The sequence below is a fragment of the Cervus elaphus genome, chromosome 19 (genome assembly GCF_910594005.1).
Source record: "Cervus elaphus chromosome 19, mCerEla1.1, whole genome shotgun sequence".
Classification (NCBI taxonomy): Eukaryota; Metazoa; Chordata; class Mammalia; order Artiodactyla; family Cervidae; genus Cervus; species Cervus elaphus.
Window position 1 is genome coordinate 90,143,944 of NC_057833.1, and position 14,438 is coordinate 90,158,381.

At 40.0% G+C, this 14,438-nt stretch overlaps 1 protein-coding gene and 1 pseudogene across 7 annotated transcripts in view; one reads left to right on the forward strand and one right to left on the reverse strand.

The window, feature by feature from the left end:
* LOC122676070 overlaps window positions 1–14,438 on the forward strand; it is a 54,952-nt gene that overhangs the window by 23,934 nt on the left and 16,580 nt on the right. For all 7 annotated transcript variants that reach the window (XM_043875381.1, XM_043875382.1, XM_043875387.1 and 4 more), the window contains one exon: window positions 6,850–6,985. In XM_043875381.1, the coding sequence (XP_043731316.1) occupies window positions 6,850–6,985 (136 nt within the window). The remainder of the gene's footprint in view (window positions 1–6,849; window positions 6,986–14,438) is intronic.
* LOC122676236 lies at window positions 13,150–13,249 on the reverse strand (annotated as a pseudogene).

The following is a 14,438-nucleotide window of genomic DNA, read 5'->3' on the forward strand; positions in this document are numbered from 1 at the left end:
TTTGGTAGAAGAGTTCTACATGTTTCAAAATAAGAGTCAGATTGAGCTGATTTACATCAGCCTCCTGGGTGAGGAGTCCAGATGGTTTCCATTTGGTCCCAATTGGAAACAGCCGAACTATTTTTATGCTCGCCTCTTTGTGGACAAGAGGCTTTTGGTCTGCTGCTTGGAAAGTTGAACTCAATACGGTATGAGTCAAAACCCCCATTCAGAAGCCTGACACCCTTTCTATTCCTTCCAGATGAATGATTACAGGAACTTGACCACATCAGCTCTCACGTGGGTGAGGTCTGGCTTGGCCTACCCTAGTCACATGCTTGTCAAGTCCATAAGGATCCAGAGGATGACTGAACACTGAAAATCATTGAGAGGTCATCAGAAATAGTCATCTGCAAATAAGACAGCTCCCCTGGGCCCCATTCAGCTTGACATGTCATGTCACTTCAAGGCCCTCAAAGTTCTCAGAAGACCCAGCAAGGACTTAGGAGTGCTCTGTCCCATGGGTCTGATCCATTTCCCAGCCCAAGCCCCACACCATAGTTCCCAGGATTGTCTTAACTCTCAAGGATTTAGGACTGGGAGCCCCAGCATATGACTTAGATGTGTTTAGGGAGCAAAATCTGACACGTGCTCAGTCCCCAAGCTTGCATGTGCGTTTAGTTGTATCCGATTCTTTGCACCCCCGTGGACTGTAGCCCACCAGGCTCCTCTATCCATGAAATTTTCCAGGCAAGAATACTGGAGTAGGTTGCCATTTTCTATTCCAGACAGACCCGTGCTACAGTACTAAAGCCACTCAGGTGGCAAATTCACTTCCCCAAATAAACTACATATCATTGCCACAGACCATAGGAATGCTAGTGGCTTTAAGGAATGCAAGGGTCAAGTTCAAAAGTCAAGATGTAATCTTCAAAACAGCTTTATTAGTTCCAAGTCAGGAAATTACTGGTTATAATCCAGAAATTGTTCTACTTAAGATTTTATCCTGAGTGATAGCTAGACAATGGAATCTTTGTGGACAGGTTCCAAGGTCCAAGGTGTGAATCACCCAGCACTAATTACACTTTGCTTCCTCAAGTCCTGCAATCAATAGGATTTATATTCTGGCTGATAAACCTCTGGTCATCACACAGAAAATCACACATACTCCTTTATGGAAAGAAGCTGTTTTAATAAGTTAAGAAAAACAAAAGCCAACTTCAAGAAGAAGGTCCTACCGGGACCTGGCATCCACAGATGAACATTGAGTAATGGTTCACATTCTGATGCCCACCGAAATGTGTGATACCCATCTGTTGGTCTCAGAAGATGCTAGATGGGAATTTCTGGCTCCATGAAAATTTACACTTGATCTTTGGTGTGGGCTTATAGGGGAAACAGAGCTCTCACTGGAAGGAATGGGGCTTCCCAGGTGGCGCTAGTGGTAAAGAACCTGCTTGCCAATGCAGGAGGAGAGGAGACGCAGGTTTGATCCCTGGGTGGGGAAGATGCCCTGGAAGAGGGCATGGCAGCCCAGTCTAGTATTCTTGCCTGGAGAATTCCACGGACAGAGGAGCCTGGCAGGCTACAGTCCACAGGGTCACAAAGAGTCGGACACAGCTGAATCGACTGAGCACAGCACAGCCCAGCAGCTGGAAGGAATGAGAAGAGGTTCATCAGCTGTGAAAGAGAGAGCATTCTAGGCAAAGGGAACCAGGTGAGAAGAGGCTCGGGGGTGAAAGTGCCTGGAGCGTTCAGCATCTGGAAAGTGTGACATTCCCTGCAGAGTGGTCAGGGGAGAGGGCTGGAGGCCAGTGGACACAAATGGCCAAAAGCCACGAATGTTGTTAAGGAACGGGACTTTCTTATGTGTGCAGAGGGGGAGCCATGATGCATTTGAAACAAGACAGTGACATAATAAGAGCTGGATTTTTAAAAAGAATCTCCAGCAGCTTTGCAGCACTTGTTTTAGAGTTGGACATTGGGACAATGGGAGACTAGTTTGGAGGCTATTACAGTAGATCAGGCAAAAGAAGATAGAGGGCAGAACTGAGACTGCAGTGATGGAAATATAGAGTCTAGATATATTTAGGAGGGAGAACTGACAGGACCTAGTGAGGGTGGTAAGAAAGGTTCTGGAATCAGGAAAAGCTGGGGAATCTCAGAGAGTAATTGAAGAAAAAATGGGAGGAAGCTGCAGGTAGGGCAAATCTACATTGGATCTGTGGTATGGCTCCCTGGTGAGGCACACAGTTGTCAGAAACATGTATCTGATCCTCAGGGAGGCACTGGCAGAAGTGGGGACATTTTTATATGTGGAGGTTCTCCATCAGGTTGTACCCACCCAAGGATTTCAATGACACACACTCCAGAAATGAAGCTGGAAAGCTAGGCAGTAATATTTGCTGTGCACTACATGACTCTACAGTCATTATTCCACCATGCTTCCCAAGTCAGTCTTTGATTTAGGATTTGAGTATGATGCATTTAGGATATGAGTGTGCATGTGTGTTCTAAGTCGCTTCAGTCACGTCTCTTTGCAACCCTATGGACTATAGCTCGCCAGGCTCCGCTGTCCGTGGGATTCTCCAGGAAGAATACTGGAGTGGGTTGCCATGCCCTCCTCTAAGGGATCTTCCCAACCCAGGGATCGAACTATGCATCTCTATGTCTCCTGCATTGGCAGGCAGGTTCTTTACCACTAGTGCCAACTGGGAAGCCCAGGATATGAGTATTATGATCTATATGTCAGCAATGGGGGCATTTAGGTTCAGAGGAGTTAAGTGACTTTCTGGGGAGTCACACACTATTTTTCAGAGAGGTTTCAAACCTGGAGATTCTTCTCATTTCAGTACACCACTCTGTCTCAGGCATAGCAGGCATCACTATACCACTACTAAGGTCTCTGAGACAGAGGAGGGTCACGTAAAGTGGTCATTGTTAGTGAGCTTGTTTTTATTTAAAGAAGTGGAAGATTAGGTAAAACTAGGTTGGAGTGAATACAGCTGGGGTGGATCAAGTATTACCAGGAGCTGAGCATGGACTTACTCTTACTCCAAGGAATTTGTTTCCCATTCAAAGAAAAGAATTTGGTTCTGCTTGAAATTTAGTTAGGGTCTTGGAGCAGGAAATCCCTGACCTAAGGCAGCATTAGCCTTCGTACCGTCTAACAGGGCATGTGGGACTCCCTAGAGGTCTAAATTCTAGAGAGTGCCTTGGACTAGCATTTTCTAAACTGGTTATTTTTCATGGGCCCAGATGACATTATTACCTTTCTTACCACCAGTTGGAGTGAGATTTGGAATGTTTTACCCATGGGGATGCAAGCTGGACCAGGACAATCACAAACTTGGGAGCCTCCTTCCTCTCCAACTGCACACAGTTATGCCACACTAGCTCGGTGCAGGGTGATGACTGGCTGAGACCATTTTGTTTCTTTCCTTGCAAAGCTGAGCAGCTGCACAGGAATTTGGCCTTTGGCCTTGGCCCCCTTGGCCTCATGCTTCATCACTGCTGCTTTCTGGCATGCCAGGAGGGGGCAAACAGAAATGAGTGCCACCTGCAATCAGTATCCACATTGTTAATCATTCTGGGTAGTCAACTTCTCAAAGGCATTTATATTTGTGAAGAGATGTCCAAAATAGAAAAATCATACTTTGTTCATGTTCATGAGTTGTCTCAAGGTACTAACTACACCAGGCTTGGAAATACAATGAATAGTGAGATAAAATTTTCTGCAACATGGTTACACTTATTCATTGATTCACTCATTTATTCAAGAAACAGTTATTAAGTACCTATGGTGTGCCAGATACTGTGCTAGGACATTGGCACTGTTATATTATTCATAATGGCTGTCATTAGCTATCATTCTCATAACCTGAATGTAAGGACAAATGAGGTGTGGACCAGTTAGGCTTATCTTCAGAAAAACTAAAGGATGGGCTTGTTGTCATCCCTCTAACTATGTTTTGAAGGAAAATAAATCCTATTTCCTTCAGTAACTCAGCAGATTACATTTATATCCAAATAAACCAATTGAATCTTTTTTAAAAGCATGCTTTTATTTTTAAATTGGCAAGCTAGAATGATCCAATGTCCACATTTGTCATCTTTCCCTAAAAAGTCAGTTATCTTTCATGACTTGAAAACATATCCTGAGTTATCATCCACTCTCATCTCTTCCTTGCTCTTCTGACACACTAGGTAATGTACTGCCTCAGCTTCATGAGGGTAGTAAGTTCTGTCTCTTTTGCTCTCTGTTAAATTCCCAGCAGCTAGAACTGTGGCTGGCACACAATAGGAGCTCAAAAATATTTGTTGAATGCTGAATGAATTCAAGAACAGAAGAGTCCCATCCAGCCCTGGGGTTAGATTCTCAAGTCGGTATGTCAGGCAAAATTAGTGTGTAGCTAAAGGAGCTTTTTTTTTTGGATGCACAGCTTGTGGGATCTTAGTTCCTGACTAGGAATTGAACCCCAGGCCATGGCAATGAAAACACTGAGTCCTAACCACTAGAATGCCAGGAAATTCCTTAAATAAGCCTTTAAAATCTCCCTTTTCGTTTCTTCATTCTTTCTTTTTTGTTTGTTTTTTTTTTGGTCAGGCAGCATGTGGGGATCTTAGTTTCCCCACCAGGGATCCAACCCACACCCCCTGCATTGGAAGTGCAGAGTCTTAACCACCAGACCACCAGGAAAGTCCCTAAATGAGCCTTTATAATCCTTTGAACTGCCAACACAAGACAATATATAGATATCTGTTATCTCTAAGTTCCATGCGTTTTCTTTCCTGACTTTGGAACAGGTCATTGGTTTTCAGTCAAGCCTCTCGTGAAGTAGTTGGCTGGGATTCCCAGGGTCACAGTGCACACAAAACATTTACCTACAAACTCTTGGAGGCCCTGGGGGAAGTGATCAGCTTCCTAACTGGAGATTCAGCTGTCTCATCTCACACTTACGAGTGGATAAACCAGCATTATATCCGTAACTCTTTTCTCTTTCTCCATCCCCTTCCTGTTTTTTTTTTTCCTTTGCCAAACTCCTAAACTTATAAATCAAATGTGAATATGATATTGTGAATCAACTGCACTCCAATAAAAATTATATACCCCTCAAAATGTGAATTTTGTGAAAGCTGTATAGAATGAGGGTGAACCAGACTCCAGGACCACTGAACTCAGGCGGGATGATTCTTCCTCCAAATTTGTGCTTCTAGAACTCAAAAAATGTGATAACTATGCAGGCTCTTTTAGAAGGCTGAATCCTTGTATTAAGTTGGTGCAAAAGTAATTGCAGTTTTGCATTGTTGAAATTTGCCATTTCATATTGGAATACATTCTTAAATAAATGTGGTTATGTTATACATCATTTTAATATGTATTTCTTTCTTTTTGTTTGTTTGTCAATGACTTATTACTAGCTGTTCATTTCATATTTATTTTAGACTATGGAAATTATGTTAGACAAAAAGCAAATTTGAATGATTTTCTTATTCGAGTTCAAAATGAGTCATAAAGTGGCAGAGACAAGTCACAACATTAACAACGCATTTGGCTCAGGAACTGCTAACGTACAGTATTCAAGAACTTTTGCAAAGGAGACGAGAGCCTTGAAAATGAAGAACATAGTGGCTGGCTATCGGAAATTGACAGCAACCAACTGAGAGGACCATCGAAGCTGATCCTCTTACAACTATATGAGAAATTGTCAAAGAACTCAGTGTCAGCTATTCTACAGTCATTCAGCATTTGAAGCAAATTTGAAAGGTGAAAAAGCTTGATAAGTTGGTGCCTCATGAGCTGACCACAAATCAAAAAGTCATCATTTTGAAGAGTCGTCTTCTCTTATTCTACACAACAATAATGAACAATTTCTCAATGGGATTGTGATGTGTGACAAAAAGTGGATTGTATATAACAATCAGCAATGAGTACCTCAGTGGTTGGACCAAGAAGAAGCTCCAAAGCACTTGCCAAAGCCAAACTTGCACTCAGAAAAGGGTCATGGTCACTGTTTCATGGTCTGCTGCCTGTCTGATCCACTACCGTTCTCTGAATCCCAGCTGAGAAGTATGCTCAGCAAATCGATGAGATAAACCAAAAGCTGCAACACTTGCAAAATGGCACTGGTCAACAGAGAGGGCCCAGTTCTTCTCCACGAAAATGCCCAACCAAATGTTGCACAATCAACGCTTCAAAAGTCGAATGAATTGGGCTACGAAGTTTTGCTTCATCCTCCATATTCACCTGACCTCTCGCCAACTGACTACCACTTCTTCAAGCATCTAGACAACTTTTTGCAGGGAAAATGCTTCCACAAGCAGCAGGAAATAGAAGATGCTTTCCAAGAAAGAGTTCATCGAATCCTATTTACAGATTTTTATGCTACAGGAATAAGCAAACTTATTTCTCGTTGGCAAAAATGTGTTGATTTTATAATGGTTCCTATTTTGATTAATAAAGATGTGTTTCACCCTAGTTATAATGATTTAAAATTTATGGTCCAAAACTGCAGTTATGTATTCACCAACCTGATAAAAGGGCTACCACTTCTTCAGAATCAACAGACAACACCTTCTACTGAGAAATTTCCAGAGATGTTGATTTTCTCTTTAGCCAAAGTAAAGGCAACAATTTAAATCTTAAATGAGATTTTTCATTCATAGAGAGCTTGCTATTATAAAGAAAAAGGATATTCTGAGTATTTTTTAAAGGACTTCTTAAGTTATATGCATTTTCTTCAGTATGTTGCTAAATGCATCTACTCACACAAGTTAGATCAGTATAATCTTAAAAACTAAAATCAATTAAGGTGGTGAAATGGGAGAACTATTGTCTAAAAATAATCAAATACTCTGATCTTCCTACAGGAATCAAGAAAAAAATTAAAGATTTGATTGAAACTGGTCCTTGGTTAGTGAAGCTGTATTTGGCAGATAATGGCATAGATGGAAAGGGAAAAGAAGGAGAAAATGACTTGTTGGAATTCACTCAAATATTAACATGGTGAGTAGAAAATTAAAATGCTTTACTTGTTCACCTTCCAAAACGAGGTGCCTGGGTTAAATCATGGGGACAATCATTTAATTGCAGCTTGTTAGTGGTGCCAAGTGAGATTTTCAGCTGAGAGGAAAGCAGTGATCTGTCTTGTCTTTGGTACCTGATCTGTGGGAAGGCCTGAAATCATAAAAATGACATGGCAGATAGTTGTATGTTAGCCCACAAATGGGTCTTGAAGACCTCATTAGAAGCCCCATTTTAAAAAATTGACAGCTAAGGCAAGGCAAGAGGTATGACTTCCAGATTTTTCTTCCCCATGGTCAGGATATGATGTAAATCTAAGCAATGTGACGTGAGGAAGAAAGGCAGCCTACTCAAGAGTGGATACTCCTTTGTGTTTGATTACAAAGTTGTCCCAACCTCCTTAAAAGGAGAAAGAGCTATTCTCAGAAGCTTCTAGAAAACAGAATATTCCTTGCCCCTTTTATCTTCTCACCCTTGGTTGTCTCCCTGTCCACTCTCCTGAAAATGCACACCCAGTAGGCCAAGCCATAAGTGAGCATGTGTAGCCCTGTGAGAAAGCTTTCTGGATTGGCTCTAGGCTACACCATTTTAGGACATAAGTACTTATAGCATCTTGGGGCAATCAAGGGCGATAGAGCATAGCCAAGATTTGGGGCTTGAAGGCTTGATTGAAAGCTATTTTTAAAAAAATAATTATTTGTATATTTATCTGTTTTTGTCTGCACTCTGTTGCTGTGCACAGGCTTCAGTAGTTGTGATTTGCAGGCTCTAGAGCTCAGCCTCAGTAGTTTTGGTGCAGGGGTTTAGTTGCCCCATGGGATATTGGTTCCCAGACGAAGGATCCAACCCACATCTGCTGTGTTGGCAGGCTAATTCTTAACCACTGAACCACCAGGGAAGTCCCTATTTATAAAGCAATAAATTATTTCCCTAAAGTATTTCCTTATTCAGGAAGGATGAGAAGATTTACAACTTGGATAGCTTTGCTGGTATTTTTTATAGTAAATATATTAATAAACTTAGTTTTGTTAACCCATAATACAGCACTAGATTTACTATATTGCTAATGTATTATCCTTTTAGTATATTGCTAACATTTTGTTAAGCATTTTTGCATTGGACTTCCCTGGTGGTCCAGTGGTTAAGAATCTGCCTGCCAATGCAGGAGATAACAGGTCCAAGCCCTGGTATGGGAAGATTCCATGTGCTATGGGGCAGCTAAGCCCATGTGCCATAACTACTAGCCCACACTCTAGAGCCCGTGCTCCGCAAAAAGAGAAGCCACCATGATGAGAAGCCCTCACGCTGCGGCAAAGACTAGCCCCTGCTCACCGCAACTCAAGAAAGGCCCACACACAGCAGTGAAACCCAGTGCAGCCAAAAAAGATTTTTTTTTTATTAAAAAAAGAAAATAATTTTTGTATCTATGTTCATGAAGGATGTCAGTCTATACTTTTCTTGTAATGTCTTCAGCTGGTATTGCAGATCAGGGTAATTTTGGCCTCACAGAATGAGTTAGGAAGTGTTTCCTCCTCTTCTACTTAATGAAATAAGTTGTGTAGAATTGGCATTATTTCATCACTAAATATTTGATAGAATTCAATGGTGAAGATATCTGGACTTAGAGTTTTCTTTATGGATAGATATTTAAACTACAACTTCAATTTTTTAATTGATAGATGGCTGTTTTGGCTTTTTTCTTTTTTGAGTAAAACTTTGTGTCTTTTCAAGAAATTTGTTCATGTCATTTAAGTTTTCTAATTTACTGGGGTCAAGTTATTCATATATTTTCTTATAATCTTTTTCATGTGGGATCTGTAGTGACATCTCTTCTTCCATGTTTGAAATTGTTTATTTGTTTTCTCCTTTCCAATTAATCTGATTGGAAATTTGTCAGTTTTATTGATCTTTACAAAAAAACAACTTCTGGCTCTTTCTAATGTTTCTCTCTATTCAATTTTCTTGATTTATTCTTTTTTTTAAATTATTTCTTTTATCCTGCTTACCTTGGGTATAATATGCTCTCCTCTCTTTCTAGTTTATTAAGGTAGAAGTTTAAGTTATTGACTTTAAACCTTTTTAATTCAAATATAAATATTTATATTAATGCTAAGTATACTCAATATGCTAGCAAATTTGGAAAACTCAGCAGTGGCCATGGGACTGGAAAAGGTCAGTTTTCATTCCAATCCCAAAGAATGCTCAAACTACTGCACACTTGCACTCATCTCACACGCTAGTAAAGTAATGCTCAAAATTCTCCAAGCCAGGCTTCAGCAATATGTGAACCGTGAACTTCCAGATGTTCAAGCTGGATTTAGAAAAGGCAAAGGAACCAGAAATCAAATTGCCAACATCTGCTGGATCATCAAAAAAGCAAGAGAGTTCCAGAAAAAACATCTATTTCTGCTTTATTGACTATGCCAAAGCCTTTTACTGTATGGACCACAATAAACTGTGGAAAATTCTGAAAGAGATGGGAATACCAGACCACCTGACCTGCTTCTTGAGAAACCTGTATAAAGGTCAGGAAGCAACAGTTAGAACTGAACAAGGAACAGACTGGTTCCAAATCATGAAAGGAATACATCAAGGCTGTATATTGTCACCTGCTTATTTAACTTATATGCAGAGTACATAATAAGAAACGCTGGGCTAGATGAAGCACAAGCTGGAATCAAGAGAAATATTTCTGGGAGAAATATCAATAACCTCAGATATGCAGATGACACCACCCTTATGGCAGAAAGTGAAGAGGAACTAAAAAGCCTCTTGATGAAAATGAAAGAGCAGAGTGAAAAAGTTGGCTTAAAGCTCAACATTCAGAGAACTAAGATCATGGCATCCAGTCCCATAACTTCATGGGAAATAAGATGGGAAAACAGTGGAAACAGTGGCTGACTTTATTTTTCTGGGCTCCAAAATCACTGCGATGGTGACTGCAGCCAAGAAATTAAAAGATGCTTACTCCTTGGAAGAAAAGTTATGACCAACCTAGACAGCATGTTAAAAAGCAGAGACATTACTTTGCCAACAAAGGTCCGTCTAGTCAAGGCTATGGTTTTTCCAGTGGTCATGTATGGATGTGAGAGTTGGACTATAAAGAAGGTTGAGCACTGAAGAATTGACGCTTTTGAACTGTGGTGTTGGAGAAGACTCTTGAGAGTCCCTTGGACTGCAAGGAGATCCAACCAGTCCATCCTAAAGGAGATCAGTCCTGGGTATTCATTGGAAGGACTGATGTTGAAGCTGAAACTCCAATACTTTGGCCACCTGATGCAAAGAGCTGACTCATTTGAAAAGACCTTGATGCTGGGAAAGATTGAGGGCAGGAGGAGAAGAGGATGACGGAGGATAAGCTGATTGGATGGCATCACCGACTCAATGGACATGAGTTTGGGTAAACTCCGGGAGTTGGTGATGAACAGAGAGGCCTGGAGTGCTGCAGTCTACAGGGTTGCAGAGTCAGACACAGCTGAGTGACTGAACTGAACTGAACTATTCTTTTGTTGCATCCTGCAAATTTTGATATATTGTATCTTTATTTTCATTCAACTCAAGCTATTTTCTAATCGCCCTCTTGATTTCTTCTTTGACCTATGGGTTATTTAGAACAGTGCTGTTTAGTTTTCACATATTTGTTAAATTTTCATGTATTTTTCTTTGGTTGATTTCTAAGTAAATTCTGCTGTGGGTAGAAAACATACATGATTTATGGCCCAATTGATAAAAATTTATGATCATGTAAATCTTCCATGTGCACTTGAAAAGAATGTGTATTCTGCTATTATTGGAAGAAAATATTCCATAAATGTCAGTTAGGTCAAGTTGGTCAGCAGTGTTGCTCAAGTGTTGTAACGTCTGCTATATCTTTACAAATTTTCTGTTAACTTGCTGTATAAATTACTGAGATAGAATTGTGATTTTTAAAATATCAATATGTCAGCAAATTTGGAAAGCTCAGCAGTGGCCACAGGACTGAAAAAGATCAGTTTTCATTCCAATCCCAAAGAAGGACAATGTCAAAGAATGTCCATGCTACCATACAATTATGCTCATTTCATATGGTAGCAAGTTTATGCTCAAAACCCTTCAAGCTAGTCTTGAGCAATGTGTGAACCAAGAACATCCAGATGTACAAGCTGGGTTTCAAAGTGGCAGAGGAATCAGAGATCAAATTGCCAACATTCCTTGGATCATTAAAAAAACAAGGAAGTTCCAGAAAAACATCTACTTCTGCCTCATTGACTATGATAAGCCTTTGACTGTGTGGATCACAACAAACTGGAAAATTCTTAAAGACATGGGAGTACCAGGCCACCTTATCTGTCTTGAGAGAAACCTGCATGTGGGCAAAGAAGGAACAGTTAGAACTGGACATAAAACAACTGACTGGTTTAAAATGGGAAAGGAGTACAACAAGGTTGTATATTGTTACCTTGTTCATTTAACTTATTTGCAGAGAACTCATGCAAAATGCCAGGCTGGATGAATCACAAGGTGGAATCAAGATTGCTGAAAGAAATATCAACAATCTTAGATATGCAGATGATACACTTTAATGGTAGAAAGTGAAGAGGAACTAAAGAGCCTCTTGATGAGACTGAAAGAGGACAGTGAAAAAGATGGCTTGAAACTCAGCATTAACAAAAGCTAAAGTCTGGGCATCTGGTCCCATCACTTTATGGCAAACAGAAGGGAGAAAAGTGGAAACAGTGACAGGTTTTTTTCTCTTGGGCTCCAAAATCACTGCAGACAGTGACTGCAACCACGAAATTAAAAAACACTTGTTCCTTGGAAGGAAAGCTGTGACAAACCTAGACAGTGTATTAAAAAGCAGAGACATCACTTGGCCAACAAAGGTCCGTATAGTTAAAGCTTTGGTTTTTCCAGTAGTGGAAAAATTCTTTCGAATTGTGGTGCTGGCGGACTCTTGAGAGCCCCTTGGACTTTAAGGAGGTCAGACCAGCCAATCCTCTAGGAAATCAACCCTGAATATTCATTGAAAAGACTGATGCTGAAGCTGAAGCTCCAGTACTTTGGCCACCTGATACAAAGAGCTGATTCATTGGAAAAGCCCCTGATGCTGGGAAACTTTGAAGGCAAAAGGAGAATAGAACAGCAGAGGATAAGATGGTTAGATAGCGTCACCGACTCGATGAACATGAATTTGAGCAAACTCCAGGAGAGAGTGGAGGACAGAGGGCCTGGCATGCTGCAGTCTATGAGATTGCAAAGAGTCAGACATGACTTAGAGACTGAACAACAAGAACAAATATCTCCTTGCAGTTTAATCAATTTTACTTCATGTATTTTGAAGCACCATTATTAGGTTCTTAAGGGTTCTTAAGTATCTTGAAGAATTGACCCTCATTATCATTATGAAATCCCTAGTAATATTTTTCTCTTATCTCTTGTCTTATTCCCATCTCTGAAATCTAGCTTGACTAATATTAATATATCCACTCCAATCTTCTTTTGATTGATATTAGCATGATATATCTGTCTCTGTCCTTTTACTTTGAGCCTATCTATATTTTTTATCTAAATTCTTATATACAGCATATAGTTGAGATCTTATTTTAAAAAAACCTATTTGGACAATCTCTGTCTTTTAATTGTTGCTTATCTAGACAGCTGTATTTAATATGATTATCAATATGACTGGATTTTAACATACCATCATGTTATTTGTTTTCTTTGTCTCATGTGTTTTTTTGTTCAATTTAAACTATGTTTCTGCCTGTTTTTTGATTGAGTAATATTTATAATTCCATTTTTATCTCTTTTATTGTTCCATTAGCTATACTTGTATTTTTTTTAGTGGTTGCTCTAATGTTAACACTATTCATTTTAGTTTATTACAATTAACCTTCAAGTAATATACTATTTTACTTATAGTTTAAGAATCTTACAACAGTACATTTCCATTCCCTCTCATTCTTTACTGTTTTACTGTTATCATATATTTTACTATTATAAATGTTATAAATCCCCAAACATATTATCATTACATTTGTTTTAAGCAGTTAATATTTTCTTAAAAAGAAGGGAAAGTGTTTTATACTTATTTACACATTTACCATTTCTAGTCTTCTTCATTCCTTTGGATGTATCCAAATTTCTCTCTAGTATCATTCCCCCCCCTTTTTTTTTACCATTTTATGTGTTTGTGCCTCATCTTTGTGCAGGGGCCATGCTAATCTCTATTGTTCCAATTTTAGTATATGTGTTGCCAAAGACAACAAGAGTATCATTTTCCTTTTATCTAAAGGACTTTCTTCATAGATTTCTTATAGTCCTGACCTACTTGTGATGACTTCTCTGAGTTGTAGTATGTGTAGTATGTTTGCCTTCATTTTTCAAGATTTTTTCCTGGATGTAGAACACTTGGCTGACAGTTAATACTTTCAGGACGTTGCTCCACTGTCTTCTGCTTCCATTGTTTCTGAAAAGAAGTCTGCAGTTACTTTTTATCTTTTTTCTTTTGAACATAATTTGTCTTTTTCTTCACCTGCCTTTAAGACTTTCTCTTTACTACTCTAGTGACCTACAACATAACCTCATAAAGACAGCTTAGACCAAATTTAATATCTATGGTCCTTGTATCATTCATCTTCTCTGGGGCTTTTTAGCCTCACTCTATATCATGTGTTATTTTCTGGTGTGACTTCTGAAGTAAGCTGCATAGTCACCTCAAGGATAGCTCCCCTCCATATTTCTATATCTGCAGGTCTAACACTCATTTTCCTTCTTCAGCTCTATGATAACTGACAGGCTGGTGCCCTGGAAGCAGAAGCACCATCTTCACAACCCTCCACCCACACTCTGGCAAGTCCAGTTCTGGGCCAGCCGTAGAGCAAGTTGGAGGATGAGCAAACGGGCTCCAGGAGAACTTTGGAGAACAGATTTATGGCTCCTCACCTTTTATCATTGAATGTCCTGAGGATTTACAAAGGAGGAGCTCAGTGGATGAATGAGGAGGCAAGGGACTTGTGAGGGGGCCTGCTAGCAAAGTCAGCTTCATGGGTCTGCGTAATTAAATGTTTACTTGGGGTGCCTTATGCATATGCATTTATGTTGGGGTAAGGTTTGGTGATGGAGATCATGGGACACTAACCAATTGCCTGCCTACTGGCACTATGCACCGTTGGTAGCACCTGGGTCTAGCCTCACCATCAGATTAACTGAACCAGGGTCAAGAGATATCATGCCTTTTGTATGTAATGAGTCTTTACCTAGCTCTGCTGCTTAAGCCTACCCCAAAAGGCAGTATCAGAGGATTTGACTTCAAGGCAGAAACTCAAATGCTGGTTTGGGTGCAGGAACCCTGCTGGTTCCCCATCTCATGAACCACACCTCCCTCTGACCAGGATTCCTCTAACAGTGGTCTCTAGGGCTGACAGAACAATACAATTACTTAAAGCTGACTGTC